General features: G+C 49.5%; 1 protein-coding gene across 2 annotated transcripts in view; it reads right to left on the minus strand.

Annotated features, from left to right (window-relative positions):
* Window positions 1–1,774: 1,774 nt before the first annotated feature.
* The window catches only part of LOC134146611 (protein diaphanous homolog 1-like), a 51,402-nt gene continuing 35,412 nt past the window's right edge, over window positions 1,775–17,764 (minus strand). The window contains exons 10-12 of one of the 2 annotated variants that reach the window (XM_062586952.1): window positions 13,633–13,719; window positions 7,576–7,622; window positions 4,479–4,602 (exon numbers count right to left, since the gene is read on the minus strand). In XM_062586952.1, coding sequence (XP_062442936.1) covers window positions 4,564–4,602; window positions 7,576–7,622; window positions 13,633–13,719 — 173 coding nt within the window. In that variant the 3' untranslated portion in view covers window positions 4,479–4,563. Of the gene's footprint in view, window positions 4,603–7,575; window positions 7,623–13,632; window positions 13,720–17,764 lie in introns of both variants that reach the window. The other variant, XM_062586951.1, reaches the window with a different exon arrangement.

A 17,764-nucleotide genomic window follows, 5' to 3' on the forward strand; every position in this document is an offset into this window, starting at 1 on the left:
AGCTGAAAGGGGAGCACAGGCTGGCCATGGCACTGCCAGGGCAGGCAGGATGGAGAGGGGAATCTCACACAGCCCAGAGCACTGTTAGAGATCAGGGTACTTCAGTACTGAACAGCTGCTGGAACATGCACTTGACCCCACCGGTGAGGAACTCAGCTGGGATGTGGTCCTCTTTGCACAAAGGACACGGCCTTGCTGCTCCCTGTCCCACATACAGCAGCAGTCACAAGAAAAAGCTCTTCCCCTACTAACAACCCTGAGACAGTAACATGGGGAAATGCATTTGCACTTCTGAAGAGCTATCTGGAAAGAAAAAGCAGAACAAAAAAACTCCAGGCCAAGACAACAGCAGGTGGTCACAGCTCAGCAGGTTTCCTGCTGGGTCACCCTCCAAACACGCCCAGGTCCAACTCAGAGGGAGCCAGTGAGTGCATCTGTTGTCCTAGGTGCCTTGCCATGCAGGGCAGGACCAGGGACAAATGTCTTGGACCAGGATGGACACAGGGTGTCACAAAGCTGCCTCACTGCTACACATACTTCAGCCCAGAGCGGGTCCCTATGGCTTAGCACCACAGGTCTCCAATCCAGGCTTGTCTCTACACCAAGAAAGAGCAGAAAAATGATACAGAAGCAGAGAAAGGTCAAGACCACAGCCATTTTTGTACCCAAAATAATGTTTATTTCTCCATATTTTGTACATATAAAGAAACTGTCATGATACCATGGTGCTACCAGAGCAGTGCTTGCCCACAGCTGCAAAGCCATTAAAAAAAAAAAAAAAAAAAAAAAAAAAAAAAAAAAAAAAAAAAAAAAAAAAAAAAAAAAAAAGGTTTTAATGAAGGAAACCCTTACAAGCCCACCAGAAAATAAAAGCTCTCGGGCAAGGCTCCAGACTGGCCCAGGTGCAGCTCACATATCTCTGCGTCTCATTTTGCAGCTTCCTGGGGGCACCGGATCCAGCCGCTGGCATCTGGCCAGGCAAAGACAACTCCTCCTTAATACAAAGTCACAGACCCGGCAGAGCTTGCTGCACCACCTGGCTGCGAGGGTGACACCCTGCTCTCAGCCAGACAGGGTAAAGGGGCCATCGCACAAACTGTCCTACCTGCCTTTTCCGACTCTCTCACCCCTTTCCAGGTAGGCAGCAGCTAGCAGACGCCAGGGGAAGGCAGCGAAGCCTGGCTTCTAGCAGCCTCCCGATCGACCCAGCTTTGAGTGAGCCGAGTCCCTCCACTGCTGCCACCACGGGGTCAGCATCATCCTGCCTTACTGGTCGCCTGGGGCTGAACAGGAGTAATCCCTGTCCCCTCCACAATCAAGGTTTGTCTCATTTAAAAAACAAGTCTCTGACACACAGGCAAGTATCTACCTCCTCCCAAGGGCCTACTCTGCAGAACAAGGGGCTCACTAGCTGTTTTTCTTATTCTCTCCAGTTCATGCACCACTGGGTTTCATGCAAGAGCCTAGTACCTGGGATGGGACAGAGATAATAGACACAAAGTGCATTTGAAACAGCTATTGGAAGTCATGCCCTGCACAAAGAGCCCTGCTGAGCGCACACGCTGCCGCGAGCAGAGCAGCGGCCACGCCACGTGCCAGCGAAGGGAGTGGGCGTGTGCAGCCGCAGGGATAACCTAGCTCCTCTCATCCACTGGCCCCTCCATTTCTTTCCTTATATTCAGGCTGAAAGGGCAGGGGATGTGGCACCTGCCTCCTGAGCCTCCCTCCCAGCCAGACTGTGATGTTCAGAGGAAACGGGAGGCTGAGAGCCCTGCACAGTTCCATTTTTTTTATTAACATTTTCAGCCAATAATCAGATGTGATCACAAATCCCAGGAACACCCCAAAACACTATGAAAATGGAATTTTCTTACTACTGAACACAACAGAAGTAGATTAAAAATAAAAGCTGCAAAGCCTCAGCGTGACACCTTTGGTGGGGTGGGAGGGACCAGGGGGTCAGCTCTCCCACCAGCACCTCTGCCGGGCATGCGCTCTTGCAGGAAAGGACCTGCCCCATCCTGGGCAACATCAACTATCAGAAGAGTCCCCGAGACCCCAGTGCACTGCCTCAGCTGGGTAAGCCCTTCCTGTGCGCTCCCCAAGTCTGAGGGTGCCAAATGGTGTTCTCTCCAAAAGCATTCCCTTCTACCCCCTTTCCTTCCCTTGCCTCCTTGTACCCAACTCCTACCTTAGGTGGGATCAGCCCATTTCCTCCCAAGAAGAGCTGGGCAGTGTCTGCAGGCAGCAATCATTATGTGAGGCGCAGCAAATGCCTAATTTGCTATTTTTCAAATGCAGAAGCATCACTGTAACCCCATACTGGGAGGTAACAACGCTAGAAGGCAACCTCATGCAAGCGCATGGACTGCCTCCTCCTGCCCAAGGGGCTGGCACTTTCTGCTCCTGGTTTCACCGCAGGCAGGTTATGTCACTGTGCTGCCACACGCACATACAGCTTGTGGCCTGTGACACTGTATGCATGTGCCAAGTCCCCATCCATACGCTTCTGGGTGCAGAAGTGCATGGGCGCAATAGCAGCCAGGCTGCGTGCCAGGCCCAGACTACACTGGGCTGCTTTAGACCACTCCATCACTTCAACATTATAAACGTATTAAGTTAAAACAACAACAAAATTCAATTTCTGGATATCACAAGTTAGGGCAGAGACATTCCCACCACAAACTATTGCACCATCAGCCAGCACCCCGCAGTGCAGACCTGGGGTCCTGCTGTGGGGAGGAGGGGGGGGCCTGTGCTCCTATATACCTCTGGTGTCCAGCACCGCTCCGCATCTTGCTTTCCAAGCCCAAGCAGCTGGCTTTTGACAGGAGTATCCGCAGCTGCTCACATCAGAGTTGCTCAGCAGCACGTATAAAATAACAGTCCCACAAGGGGAGAGGTAAGTAGAGGCAGTCCGAGCTACCTTACTGAAGGCCCAGGATGTGGAGGCTCAGCTGCAGCAAACAAGGCAGCTCCACTGACCTTGGGGCTGGGGGCTTCAAGCAGGTAGGCAGGTCCCCTCCACACCCAGGGAGGGTCAGGACGGTGCAGTGCTCGTCTGGCTGGCACAGGGCACGGAGCGGACTCCGAGGAACATGCAGATGTTTCAGATATTTTCATCTTACATTCAAATTTTCTTTTAAAACAAAATCTGATACAAAAATAGATACATTTGCAAAGTGATTTTGTAGAATGAGGCTCCCGCCCTCATCACCGCGGCAGGGTGAGCGGGAGTCCGGCATGGCACAACGCAACAGCTGAAGCAAGCAGCTGCAACAGGTCTGGGCCCCAGGGTGTTGCTCCCAGGCCCCGGGCTACAGCCACAGGAGGGGGTTACCACAAAAGACGACAGGCCGTGTTTTCCTGACACGGCATCCCGTGAAGATTGTACGCTGCTAAGAACAGCGGCCCCTGGCTTGTCCCGAGCGGACGTCACCGGGGGGCTGCGGCCAGTGCTTAGGCATGTGCCACTGAGGGGAAGAGTTCCTCACCTCACAGCACAGAGTAACACAGACTAACACACTTCACCTTAGTCCTCTCGGCTTCAAGACATGCAGAGGCAGCTACTGGAGTAGAAGCAGCTTCCTCCCTGCCTGCCCTGGCCATCAGCAGCAGGATCCTTTCCCTTCCCTTTGGGCACATATATCACTGTGTTCTCTCCAGCAGCAGGGAGGGCTCAGCTAAAGGACACTAGTAATAAATAGAGCAAGCAGAGAGAAAGCAGGAAAGCAACAGGTCCTGAGGCAAACAAAGGCGCAGCTTCCCACCTCCGACAGCTCAGGAATCGCTTCCTTTCCCAGCGGGCAGCAGGATGAGGGCACAGAAGGTGCTGGTACAATAACACAACAGCATTTGGAGAAGTCCAGCTAAATTGACCTACAGGGTTCTCTCCTGCAGAGAGGTGATGAAGGAACAGGCTAGGAGCCTCCAGTACTGCTAGAGGAGAGTCAACTGGAGCAAGAGCTTTGGCTGGTCTGGCTCATCAGCACGTCCCAAAGTAACAGAGACTAAAAAAGTCGGGGTTAAGGCAGCTTACAATGTCTCTGCTTTGGCACCCCAACATAGAGATATGTGTAGGTGGGGCTGTGGCTCTACCCTCTCTGTCCATGCCTCTTTCTGCCCAGTCTGCTCCACCACACTCCTGCTGAGAAAAGGAGGGCTGCAAATGAAGTTCCTCCCCTTTGTGCTGAGCATAGCTTCTGCTCAGCTAAAGCATTTTGCCCCCTCAATTCTCTACAGAGGCAGACCGAAGACTGGAGAGGAGATCTAGAACAATAACAAAAGGCTCAAAGCTGGCACAAGCAGCCCCAGGAGCAAGACAGAAATTAAATTACCCCCTCAGGCTCATGCACAGATTCCAGTGACCCAGTGTATTTTACTTCCTCTGTAAAACTTTCAGTCCTGCAGGTTTCAGCCCTAGTCCAGGGCCCAAAGTCTAGCTTGAGCGGCTATTCATCTCCATGGTTTCCTCATGTACCTCTCCATCTGTTGTCTTCTCACTGTTCTTGAGCATCTTACTTGGTACTGAACTCAGGGCATCATCCTTCATCAGCTCTGAAGCTAGCAGAGAGGTGACAGCACAGCCAGTCTTTCTTTTTGCTGTAAAAGAAAAGACTGTTAGAAACAGAAGAGACAAGTGCCTTCAGGCTTGCTTTGGTACAGATCATCTTCCTCCAGGGCAGTGACTACCTGGATTGGGGGAAAGCCCCAGAACCACTTGGCCAACAGTCCTCAAGACACTAGGGATCACGAAGCTGCCACCACAGGGGCCAGAGCTGCCTGAACACATGCTGTTCAAAGGATGTAAGCACCACAAGGTAAGCCTGTGGAAGCTCAGTTTGGGGGCAGCCAGGACCTATATGGTGGGATTAAATACAGCAAGAATTATTGTTGGAAACATCTCCCCCACTTAAGATTTATGGCATGTAGAAAAGTTTCCTGGAGGAAGATGTGGAGTATAATGTTTGTGTGATGTGGTACGTAGACTACAAGTGCAGAAAAAACACCTGGTAGCCCCAGACAGCATGGCAACAGCACTGAAGAGAGAGCATCAAGAACACATTGGCAAGGCAGGTGGAGGGACCAGGAACACCAGACGGGAGAAATCTGCTCTGCATTCACAGCATCAAGCAAGCATGGGGTAGGATCCAAATGCTTGTGAGGTTGTGTCCTTCCAGTTCCACTGCTACTGGGACACAAAGTCCTTAAAACCAGCAGTCTGATGGCAGGAAAGGGTGTTTCCAATCTCAAGCATGGCATTGCAGCTTGGGGTTCAAGATTCCTCTGTATTCACTGTGACTACAGCAGTCACAGCTCCCAGCTAGAAGCATCGTGACACACTGCAATCTAGGGAGGCAGCCTCTCTCCACGGGAGAGGAAAGCAATGGTCTAATTGCGAATATTGTCTGTCAGGTTCTTACTGCGTTGTGTCAGGGGAGGATTATAGCCCTCCGAATCCTTTCACGTCCTTCCTTGTTCTATGCTTCGTCTTACGGTCTTACCCATTTAAGAACAGTGCTACCTTCCAGATGCAGCTGAGCTTTGGTGTTCCAGTAACAAGGGCCAGGCACCACATAACACTTAAGATGTCTTTACAGCTTAAGGCCTGAGCTGATACAGATCACGATGTGGTAGATACATCTGAGGCTGAGCCAAGCTAATACCCTGGAATTAGAACAGCAGTTGTGCCCCACTGAGGGCATCTGTAGGCTTTGGGGCACTCAGCAGAAACAGGCCACAGTGCTTTCGACAAGGAAAGACATCAGCCACATCGCACAAGTTTGGTGAGCTGCTACACACTACCAACACGTACACCCATGCGTAACACCCAGACTGCACAGCCACATGAGCAGTGTGTGAAGTGTGCACGGAGCCTTTCCGCTCACTCCAACGAGCTACTGCGGGGTATGTTCAGGCAGGCACTGACACCTTCACGCTGTGGCACACGCAGGCAGGCCACGCACGAGTGCCATGCTCACAAGCTCCAATTGTGGTTCATGCACAACCTCCTCAGCTTGAATGTCCAGGAAGAAATATCTTTACATTTGAGAGGAGAAGGAAGAAGGGAGGGGATGTTCTCAGGAATACAAAGCAGTGGCTGAATTACCGCCCAGAGATTGCAGACAAGCAATATTAACTCCTTCAGGACTGAAAAACCTTCCAGCCCTTTCTCACAGGCAGTTTGTCATGCAGCCCTTGGGAGCAGGCTTGTGAACACAAAGGGCAGGCATGCAAACCCATGCAGAGGCATGCAACAGGCAAACACAGCAGGAACCGGGGAGCTCCTGTACAGGATTTAAACGCCTTGCAGAGACTGCCGAAATAACTACCACAAACCCATCCCCTCTTCCAGATCATCCTTGGAACCCCTCTTTCCTCCGTGCCTTAGAGCACCCTTGAAATAACCGCCCTGCCTTCACCTCTCCTTGCCATGCATGCCTCTTCCTGCCATGCTTCTACACCCTAGCTCTCAAGAACTACTTTCAGAGATTTCTTACATCTCTCAGACACAGGGAGCTCTCTCCTACCTGGCCACAGAAAACAGCCAAATCCTAAGGACAACAAAGGACCATCCAGCCTGCCCCCTCCCCTGGCAGCACCTCTGAGCTTCTCCCCAGCACACTGCTAGCACTACTACTTCTGGCCGTGCTCCTCTGGCTCGACATCTGTGGTCCCTTTCTACAATTCACCCTCATCGCTCTCTCCCTCCCATCCAAAGCTGCTCTGCTCCCTGGCTCACTGCCCTCTGTAATTGATTGTGTCCCATCTTTTACCTGAATCCAGATAAAAATTCAATATACACTCCATTTCCAGTCAAATCCTTGCCCAAGAGTTAACAAGGTCCAGAAAGTTTCTTTTTGCATGCCTTGCCCATACCCACAGCCTGCTGCTAATCTGCAGCTTCAGTCAAGTCCTTCGGTCCACTGCTTGTCTCTCGGATCTGAAGGGCTCACCCCCATCACAATCCTCCAAGCCTGCGACCAACTGGAAGGGCACACACAGACACAGCTCCCTTTCCCCACCTGATATCTGCAAGACCCAAGACTGTGCCCTGGCATGGAGAGTACCTACCCTGGGGGATAAAGAGTGAGTAACTGAAGCAGTGAGGATAGGACAGTGTCAGCTGGCTGCACTCCCTGCCTGATGGATCACTGCAGCACTGAGTCAGAAACAGGGCACACAAGAGCAGGAAGGGAGGGGAATGAGGAGAGAGACAGCAAGAAACAGTCTGCTCTGGCCAGATCCTGAGAGCATGGAGTCCCACAGCCCAGCAGCATGAGCCAGCCCTTGGCTCCCAAGCAGGCAGCCAGGCTGGGTCATGCATTAGGTCTGGAAAAGCATGGAAGTTTTTAAAGAAAAGGAAGAACCAGGAAATGTAAACACTCCCAAAGTTACCATTGAAAATGCCCCCCCCCCTTTTTTTCCTCAATCCACTGTGGAGGTATCGCTGGACTTGCAGCCTCAGGCTGCAAGCTTGTCTCAGTCTCCTCTTCTAACCCTCCCTGCCTGCAGCACACAAGGGGTTACAGACACATGAGTGGGGGAGTGAAGAACAACATGCCCATGTGTTACCCGCTCAGGCGTATCCTCCTCCACCTCACAGAGGGACAGGAGAGAGTCTAGCAGAGGAAATAAGAGTCTCCAGTCAGATTGCTTTCCGAGCCTGCTAGAACGTACCTCCAAACTGGGACAAGGGGACCAGAGCAGTACTGGTGCCTTCCTGCTATAAGCAGGGCTCCCAGCCCTGAGACCTGCTAGGTCCATGTCCTGCTGGGCCAAGCTCTGTACCTCCAGCCTTTTAACAGCTATGCAGCAGGTAGAGGGAGATCACTTATGGGTCTCCCTCAGACTGAAAAAGCAAGAGATATGTGGATGTACACAGTTCAAGAAGGGACTGACAGCCCTCAAAACCAAGACACTTTACTGCCTCCCTTTTGTTTCCAGGTTTGCCGAGATACCCCCTTTGCAGGGTGGGAATTTCTCAGCGCTGACTCCTGGCGACAGGTTTTACACAGCCCTTACAGGTGCTGCTGAAGGGACAGCCACTCTCAAGCTTCTCAGCAGGAGGTAGCTGCTGCTTAGGTTGTGTGCAGGTGTGGCCCGGGCAGTCCAAGGTCTGCTCTCCCACCTCGATACAGTGGCAAATGAGGGACCAGGTGTGTGGTTTGTGCAGACAAAGCTGGAAGCCTTCATAGCTGTTGGGCTTTTTGCACTGATCCTTTTGGGGCTACAGCAGAACGGTAAGTGAGAGCGGTCCCACCAGCTGTCAGGTGGACCACACTGTAGCTAGAAAGAGAAAGCAGGAGCCTGCACTAAATGTACTCGATGTCATCTTCCTCCCTCTCCTTTGGCTAATCCTCCTCTCCCTGACAGCCTTCCTGTGATCCAGCAAGCCCCTCTCACTGCAAACGCCTGTTCAGAGCTCAGTCTCGCTCACACATAGCCCTGACCCCTTGTTTGTCCACAGTCACCTCCTCTCCTGTGGGCTGAGCCCATTCCTCTTCCAGGCTCCAGCACAAACCAGAAAGCTCTTATTCCTCCTGCAGCCTGGCTCACTCCCAAACCAAATCCCTTCCCCCAACACACGATACAAAACCAGCAAGTTCTCCTAGAGACAATCATATCCGCTCCTCCTTGCAGCTCTCATAAATATTCTCTCACATCCCCCACTGATTTTCTCTACCAGCAAATTCTCTCACGTCCTCCTACCTTCTTCTTCCATAAATACACTCAATTGCTTTTTTAATCCATGTAAATTTTAAGCATCCATAGCATGCTGTAAAGAGTGCTGTGTGAAATTGTATCTTTTCATTTATGCCTGCTGCTCCCAGCTTCATTTATGCCTTTAAGTTCCAGCTTATAATTTCATACACCTATTCACACCCTGATTCCCATCCTCCTTTTCCAGACTGAAGAGTCCCAGGTCTACCTAATCATCTTTGCTGCTTCCCTCTGCACTTTTTCTAATTCATCGTGTCCTTCCTGCATGCCATATCCAAGATGCAGCCGTAAAACAGATTTAAAACAACATAACATTGTTATACCATGCCATTACTGTTCCTTTTCTTTTTCTTCCCTCCGCCCTCCCCCCAAGATTCCTAGATCTCAAACTGGGCTTTTAGGTTTTGACGACTACAGAGCACTTAGCTGACATCACCACAGACATTTATTATTACTGTTATTACTACAATTCACTCATCCAGCCCATTTATGAATATCTTCAATAGCATAGATAGATTCTCATACGATTCAGCTAGTGACCTTTTCACCTAAGTTGAATGCCCTTTGGTAGGCTTTATCAACCAGACCCCCGAGCCATCTTCAACAGCAGTAGACCACCACACTGGAGCTACTGGACTAAATTAATATTTTTTGAGCAGTGAGCATTTATGGCAGAGCTGATGGATAACAGGACAAGCAAGGCCATGCCCAAAGACGCTTTCTTTGGTCTTCCCCAGTAAATCCAATTCAAGAGTGCAGTGGCTCTGCAGAGCACTGGCAAAACATTTAAGACGACTTGGAGACTGCTGCCTCTTACTAGAGGCACAGATTTTTGCCATGGTGTGATTGCTAACCCCATAACAAGTCAGGGGAGTTGAACAGGTTACAGTCTTTGTCAATGGTGCAACACCTATGTTAAGGATGAGCTTTATTCTCCACCACAAATCAGGCAACAAACTGAGCAATAGGGACTGGGAGGTAATTTGCCTGCTCTGTACACTGTAGTTTTATCTTGTTTAGGGAAAAGGAGGCTCTTTGCACCCAGCCAAGATACATATATGTCACTGCTCCCATTCATGTTGGGCCATGCTTTGGACGCCTGGGCCAGCAACGAGCTAAGGGTGGGAGGGATGGATTCATGACTGATTTTCTGTCTTCGCTTTCCTTTGTTGTGGGGAGCAGATGGCATATGCGTGACGTCGAGGCTACTGAAAAAGGAGACCAGTTGAGTCACTTAAAGCAGAACCCAGTTCTGAATCGTCAGGCCGAAACCATGACTATAGGACAATTGCGCAGCCAGACTGGAGGAGGACACTGAGCTACTGTGTGCGCATCCGGTGACTCTCGCGGCCTGCTCTCCTTTCTTCATGAGCTAGCTGGAACAATCCCCTTTTGCTGACCTCCGTCCCCCACAATGAGTCCTTTAAGCTATTAAGCAGAGTCCCCGGAGGCCTGGCAGCTTTTCCCATTCCTTTACAGCCCAGCAACGAAACTGCTAGTGATTGAATAGGCACAGCTGCCTACGAAGGAACAGGAGTCAAAGATCAGAGCTGACAGGATCTACACATAGAGCTTCTGTGTTCCTCAGCGGCCGTGACAAGGCAGCCCGAGGAGTGACGGGGGCTGGAGATGCACCCTGACAACTGGCGACACAGCAATGAGGAAGCATGATGTCCCACGGGGAAAGCCGAAGCAATGCTCTCAGGGACCACAAAGCTTCACACTGCAGATTGGCAGGCATAAAGAATCAGAAACGCAGCATCTGTAGAAGTCCCAACTCGGGGGAGAAGCACCTTCTTCAGCAAGATCTTCTACAGACACATGCTCTCAGGGCGCTACATGGCAATACCAAAACTCAGACCACACATTTGCTGCGGTCTGTAGAATTGTACAAAAATCATCTTTCGAAAAGACAGCGGGAGACAGAAAAATCCAGAAAGCAGTTAAAGGAAATCCCCAGCAATATGCAGACTTCAGGCTTGTGTGTCTGAGACCACCCCACCTTCTACCTATGTGACATGGTGTAAAGGGAGCTCTCCTGCCCCTTGCAGCCAAGGTAACAGCAAAGAGGTGCCTGGTGCCAACACTGACAGTGAGACTGAAGACCCTCATTGTAGCAGCAGGTCACTCCAAAACCCCATTTGTGCAAAAACCAAGGTCTCCTTTTTCCGGTTTTGCCCAGGAACAAAACACAGCTGCCTGAACCTCAGGCGATTCCTAGTCAGCAGCCTCTCCGACAGTGCTGTACCTGGCATGCTGTAGGCAGTGAGTAATGGCCCCTTGTTTTCACAGGTGTGGAAAGGGAAATCCTCCCCCTCAAAGGGAAGCAGGATCTGAAACTGCTGTGAAGATTGCTAATGTCATCACAGGCTTCTGATTACATGCTGGGAGTTTCCTGCCAGTAGCCTGCATTTGGAGAAAACAGGGCTGACTTGGGAAAGAGAGGAGGGACACCAGAGCGAACCAAGTCTGGAGAGGGGAAGGCCATAGGACACGTTATCAAGAAACAGCTAAGGAAGGCTATGGGAATACATGTGATGCTGTGCACGCTGGTAATACAGGTTTTGCATTGCCCTTGCACCCAGTCACAGCCATGGTCCCATCACTGGTGGGGTACCACAGGTGCTTTGCACTTGCGATGGTACCAACTAACTTCAGCCAAGCGCACACCAAGATGACACACAAGCCTGATGACACACAAGCCTGATGTGATTGCAAGATTATGCTAATCATGTATTAGCCTTAGGTCCTGCTGTGGCTAAAATGCAGAGACAGTTCCCCCTTCCCAGGGGCTTGCTAGCAAGTGCTGGAGCTGAGCACCATGCTCAGAGTTGGTACTGTGGGAGGGAGCTGTGCTGGGAGGCAGTGGAGGAGATCTCTGCATCCAGAGCTACTCTATAAAGGAGGGTGGTGGTGGGGGGAAGACCTGCCCCTTCACTCCTCTTCTCATGCCCTGTGCATTAACACCGAAGAATTAGGAAGGACAAAGATCCCTGCTAAAAACATTGACTTCTGAAATCTTAAACTCTTGCCCAGAAGTAACACATTATTGGGTGGCATTCAGACATGTATTGCTATCAGTTATCAAAATTTAATCTGTACCACCTGCTGCTAGTGTACAGAGCCCTCTCTCTTTTCTTTACCTAACTCATGATCATCCACCTCTCCCTAATGCTCTGTGAGGTTGTGTTGGCTTATTCTTCAAAGCAATACCATCCTTACTTTCTCTCAGGGGCTTTGAGACCCTGGACTTTCCATCTTGAGCAAACTCCTTAACCCTGGTTGAAACTTTCCTAAAGCCCCAAAGTTGATAGCTGTCATTTTTGCTATTCCCTGTTCTTAAACAGCCCACCAGAGTCCAAGGAATGTCACTTTATGAAGCCTGAGCATCCTTTTCTAGCCTATCTTGATTTTAAGCAACTATTTTCAAAATCACTTCATCTCAAATTTCTGCCTCTCTCCTCTCTCAAAGCAGAGAAGACTACCAACTGCTTACTGCTTTGTAGTAACTTAAAAGAGAAGAAATGGAAAGCAGCCTATCACTTCTGTTCTCATCCCTTCTTTACAACACTTGGGATCCTGGGACAGCTGCTCCTTTCTCTCTCAAAGTATGGTTTTCCTCCCCACTTTGTGCTGTATGTCACTCTGCCATCAGATCTGTTTTGCCTGGGACCTTTGTCAAACTTGTGAAACTCAAAACACTTACCTGAACTTTTATAGTAACTCAGTTCTGCAGTCATCTGCAGTAGTCTCAAGCTTTTCCTTACCAAAAGGTTGTGACCCTTGCTCTCTATCACGTTGCAGAACACTGTTAATTTAAATCCTTACCCCTTTGCCACTCTTTTACTTGCAGAAACATCCCACTGTCACTGCAGGTTGTTAAAACTGAATTGTAGATTTCTGTCAATGCTTCTCCTGACTCTCCTCCTATACTTGAGGAAAAAAAAACATGTAGCTTTCTCTTTTGCATCTCTATTTCCCATAGAGCTCTGCTTCTCATTTTCCAAAACCTTGGCTCAAAGATCTCCCTCCCACACCTCTACCTGGTCATCTGCCTGCAGCCACTTCTGTGGCACAGATACAGTACCCCATGACCTCGCTCTCAGTGTTGTGTTTTTCTTTTTTTGTTTTTTTTTGTTTTTTTTTTCCCTGCTAGACAGTTGTAGTTTCTTTTCCATTCTGGCTACCTCAGGTCCAGAATTCTACACACTCAGCCAGGCCACACTCAAAGCTGAGATAACTGTAGCTGTCTTTCACATCATTCTCCTTAAACCAAACCATTTCTGGACTTGCTTCCAAGTTATCTTCCTTTTCAGGACTCTCTTGATCTCTATTCCTTTTGCCTATAGTGCAACACAAGTCCCTTCTCTTTAATTTTTCATGTAGCTTCTTGCCGCTGGATGTACCTTCATGTGTTTCACCACTGCTTCAACTTCATCTCTTTGCAAGTACTCCTGGCAGGAACACAGTCCTGTCTTGACCACACTCATACATGTAAAAGGTACAATTCTATTTGATCAGTCTGGAAAAGAAATTCTGGAGTCCTGGTCCACATCATTATGTAGGGGAAGAGCAGATGGCACATGAGAGTACACAGTGAAAAGTGCTGTGCAAGCCAGCACTAATAGAGCAGAACAGAGAATTGTTTGGAAAATGGATTAAGAAATGCAGCATGTAAATGCTGAGCAAATGCAGCAATGCTAGCTAGATATCTCAACCATGCCATGGGTTTACTTGATACCCGATCATCACCAGGTAAGAACAAGCTTCAAATAATAGGATACATTTTGTTGTTTTTCCCCCTGCTTCCCTTGCCAGCCTTGAAACACCTGGAACGCCTCACACAAGGAACTCCGAGTTTCTTTCCTCAGGGAGCAGAATTAGCATGCCACTGTGAGCAATACCTACCCTGGCGCGGTCCCCTCTTCCTGCGGAAGGCAGCTCCGGATTGCAAGGCCTCCAGCAGACTGTCCATCACTCCTGTCTCATCACCTTCTGCAAAGAAAACAGGATACCCAGTGAAATTCATGTGGCAAAAAAAGGGAGCAGACTCCAGCATCTGGGCTCCCTCAGGCAGCTCAAATTTACTGAACAGCTTCACATTCCTTTGTCTAAGGAAAACAGTATCTCTCTTTCTCTCCTATATCAGAGAAGGGACTAAATATTCTACATCTTGTTCCTCTGTGCTGACAAGTATGGGGCAAAACTCAGATAGTTTTCTCCTCCCTCCGAGTATACTTTGAGGGGATGCTTTCATGTCCCACAGGTACCACAGAGGGTGGAAGGAGTCAATCTCCTCCTTTGTTCTAGCAGGGTTAAGGGAAGTTTGGATCCTCCTGTCCCCAGAGGACATCCTTTTCTCTGCACAGAGGAGGGGAGGGAACGAATTAGGATGCAGACTGCCTGGCAACACTTTCCTCTCCAAGGAGAAGAAAACAGGGACAGCTCAGGCAGGATTTTTGGCAAGTTCTCTGAAGCTTTTCTTTCCCTCAGAGCTCCCAGCTGTTGGGTGATTCTGCTGCTATTTGAGGCCCGTCAGACCCTTCCATAAACCTCCCTTGAGCGTTCTCCTTCTCTGCTTGGCTCAGTTGTCTCCTTGGTCCTCTCCAATCAGAGTCCCTGGTTGTTAATGCCAGACACTGCCCTCTAATCTCCCTTTCACTGTCCTGATGATACTCAGGCCACTAAGGAGATTAGCTCGGCCTCAGCTATGCTCTTTCCCTAGCAACAAGGATGTCACTGTGCTGGGAGCCCATGTGCCAGCAGTGGCACATGCGCTGCCACCACACCAGCGGTGACTCTACAGCGCATCAGGGACAGTGGATCTCCAGTGCCTTCCCCTGCCTACTCAGGCATGCCCAGAGCAGGCATATGAGCCATACACTTTCATTTTATCTCAGGTAGAATTAGATATGCTGGAAAGAAGACACCAGCACAGCATCTTTACCCTAGCTGGCAACCTTGGAGACCTATACTGGTCCTCTCCTTCTATCCCCTATTGTCTGTGTGGGAGCTTCCAAAGCTTGCAGAGAAGAGGTCCAGGGCTCCTTGACAAACAACAGAGCTCCCCAGCATCCCTCCTGGACATAGCCTTGTACCGGTAAAGCACAGTAGCAGTTTTCAAAAGGCTGCTAAAAATCCAGTCCTAAACACAGCAGGACATTCTCGCTGCTGCTCTGGAAAGAGAGGATGAGTGCGCTAACTTTTTAACTTGTCCTGCTCCAGGTGCACATAGCTTGTGGCATATCTTTAAGAGGAGCCCCTTGGTTTTCCTTTCTGCCTCAGAGCTGGTAGTAACAGAGGAAAGATTCCTGCTCATCCTCCCTTTGCCTCTCTGGTGATCAGAGAGGCATCGAAGTAGTTAATTCTGAATGCATGAGCACTCTGCAAATCTCAGTTTCCATAACAACAGCTCCCAATGAAACCTAGAGCTATAAAATCCCATTAAACATCTGCCAGCGCCCATCTATGCAGCCTGTGCAGGGTGCCACCTGCTGGCAAATCCACCCCGCTGTGCTGACCTATATTCCCCATGCTGGGACAGCAGGTTAGCAGCACCCTGCACCCCAGAAATACAGCCAGTCCTGCCCGAGATGGAAACAAGAGGAGGGGCAGTGCTAGCATGCTAAGGAAGAAACTAGGGTCTTGAAACCTGGCTACCAGACCTGGCCTGTAAGCTACAGAAAGGAGTCTGCAACGCTCCTCCAAGTGTCTAGGCAGCAGGGTACCCCACAAGTCACCAGGGCCGTGGGCTGGGGGGAATTGTAGGACAGATGCAACACTGATCACTGACTTTGACCTGACCACTCTTGGAGCAATCCAGTTCAAACACATGCCAGGGACTCCTGTAAAGTTTGGATAGGCAGGATACAGTGACAGCAGCAGGCCATCAGCATCTATTACAGGTGCTACGTACTAGTTTCCAATATTTATCAATCTGCTTATGCTGGTAGATACCGAAGAGGAGAGGCTAGGTTGCTCTGCAGGGTTTCTGAGGACAAGGCAGGACAAAAGGGACTTCAAACTGAACTCATCCCAAGGCAGACAACAGGAAGACAGGAACACAGAGGAAGGATGCTGGGGAGCTAAAGTTAGACAAGGACCCTGGACCATCAGTAAACGAAGCCTAAACGCTCTCTCTTCAGATTTTAAGTGCCCGTGGAAATCGAAACATCCTTTATGATAATTTAGTTGATTCAGAAAATACATATTCCTTTCTTTGTTTCTGTGACCCCTTGCAATAGGAAAAGGTTTCTGCCAGCATGAACTCAGGTCTGTCCACAGAGCCAAACTCTGCTCTTGGGCAACAAGGCACTCCTGGTGGCTTTCTTCTTGCAGTTTGTCACCTCCTAAAACTTCCTACCAGCTGGAGGTAGGAAGCTAGAGAGGTGCTGCACAAATCCCTTAAGGTGATCTTCCTTATGCCAGAACAAGAGATCCATTCCAGCTGTAGGCAAGAAAAGCAGTGCCAAGTTCAGTCTTGTATCTCACAAAAGGCTGATTACTGAGCAAGCAAGGAGCTAACAATGAGAAGATATTAGAGAGATGCTACTAATCATGAGGGAAGTGGTCTGCTAAAGAACAGGTACCATCTCTCAAGGAAAGATTTCAGAACAGCTACAGGAATAACCCATTTCCATATTCCTGTTACTTAGCATTTTCAGATGCGAGGACCTAGATACTCAGTGATTGCATGGGCGTCTCTGCATATGAAGCTGACTGCAGGATTGCTCAGCCACAGATATTTATTGAATCATCTCCATATGAAACCCTGTACGAGCAAGTTACTTCCCTGCTCTCAGCTACAGAGGCAGAGAAACTGCAGCTTTTTGTTCTAATTGTGAATGCTGCTGAGTCACTTGGATCCTGGGAGAGTCTCTACTCTGCCAGAGGACTGGGAAGAAAGCAAGCAGTGAGCAAACAGTGCCTTCTTTGCTCCCCCCATCACCTAACTCCATTGCTGGGGATGAGAGAGAAAACAGTCACAAGGACTAGCAGCAGCAGGAGACCTGGAAACTGGCATCTGCAGGAACCAGGAGAATCCAAAGGGGCCACAGCTGAAAGCAGATACAGAAGATAATACCCTTTTTGAGCTACAATTGTGGTTGCTGGCACAGCTGCCGGCCAGACCCTCTTCCGAAAACTGTAACATGCCAGTGAGGGGATGGAAATCATTAACTTATACATTTGCATGTTTTAACTGTTTCCATCTCTCACCACCTCTTAAATGAGCTCAGACTTCTTAAGATTTCAAGCTTTCAGATGCTGCAGCGCCTGGGCCCCCTCCCAGAGCAGCAGGCAGGAGCTGAGAGAACTAATGGAGAACACACTGCTTCCCTCTTCCCTCCTCCCTAAATGCTCTAAAAAAGCAGAAACCATGGGCACACAGCTTCCCTGGGGGAGGCCAGTAAAAGTAGATGATCAGGAAAGAAGCCAAACAGCATCCAGGAGAAACACAGCACTTTGACATTTCTCAATGCATTCTTTCAAAACTCAGACTTTCTTTCCATTTCCTCTGAGCCTCTGAGTTTTGCAAATGAAACAGTTGGCTGCAAACAATACAGTGATCTAGGAATGATGCTGGGACAGGGTGGGGACCTCTGTCAAGAAAAAGAGTCAGAACACGATCCTGCTAGTCACTGAACATGCATTTAGTGGGCCGGTAAGTTTTTCTGTGGCAACCCAAGCCTTTAAGGTCTGTGAGCTCAGCTATGACGACAACACAGATCTGCGGTTTTATCTGTTCATATTCTGGGTCAGGACCACCTTGTTAAAGGATGCAAAGCAGTGGGAGGCAGAGAGGAATGTGAGCTTTTGAGGCACTTCACTGCATGAGCTCAGGAGGAGGGGATGCACTCAGGAAATCCAAAGACACAGGAAATCAATAGAGGGAGAGAGAGAGAATAATTGAGTCCATATGTTGCAACAGAAGAATGCATCTTGTAGACGGGAAAAGAGTGTAAGCGAGGAAGCCTGGGCTGGGGGGACAGCAGAGCACTTCACAAGCAAAGTTACACTTTGGGTCAAGAATTAAAATAGA

Source organism: Rhea pennata, chromosome 14 (genome assembly GCF_028389875.1).
Source record: "Rhea pennata isolate bPtePen1 chromosome 14, bPtePen1.pri, whole genome shotgun sequence".
NCBI lineage: Eukaryota > Metazoa > Chordata > Aves > Rheiformes > Rheidae > Rhea > Rhea pennata.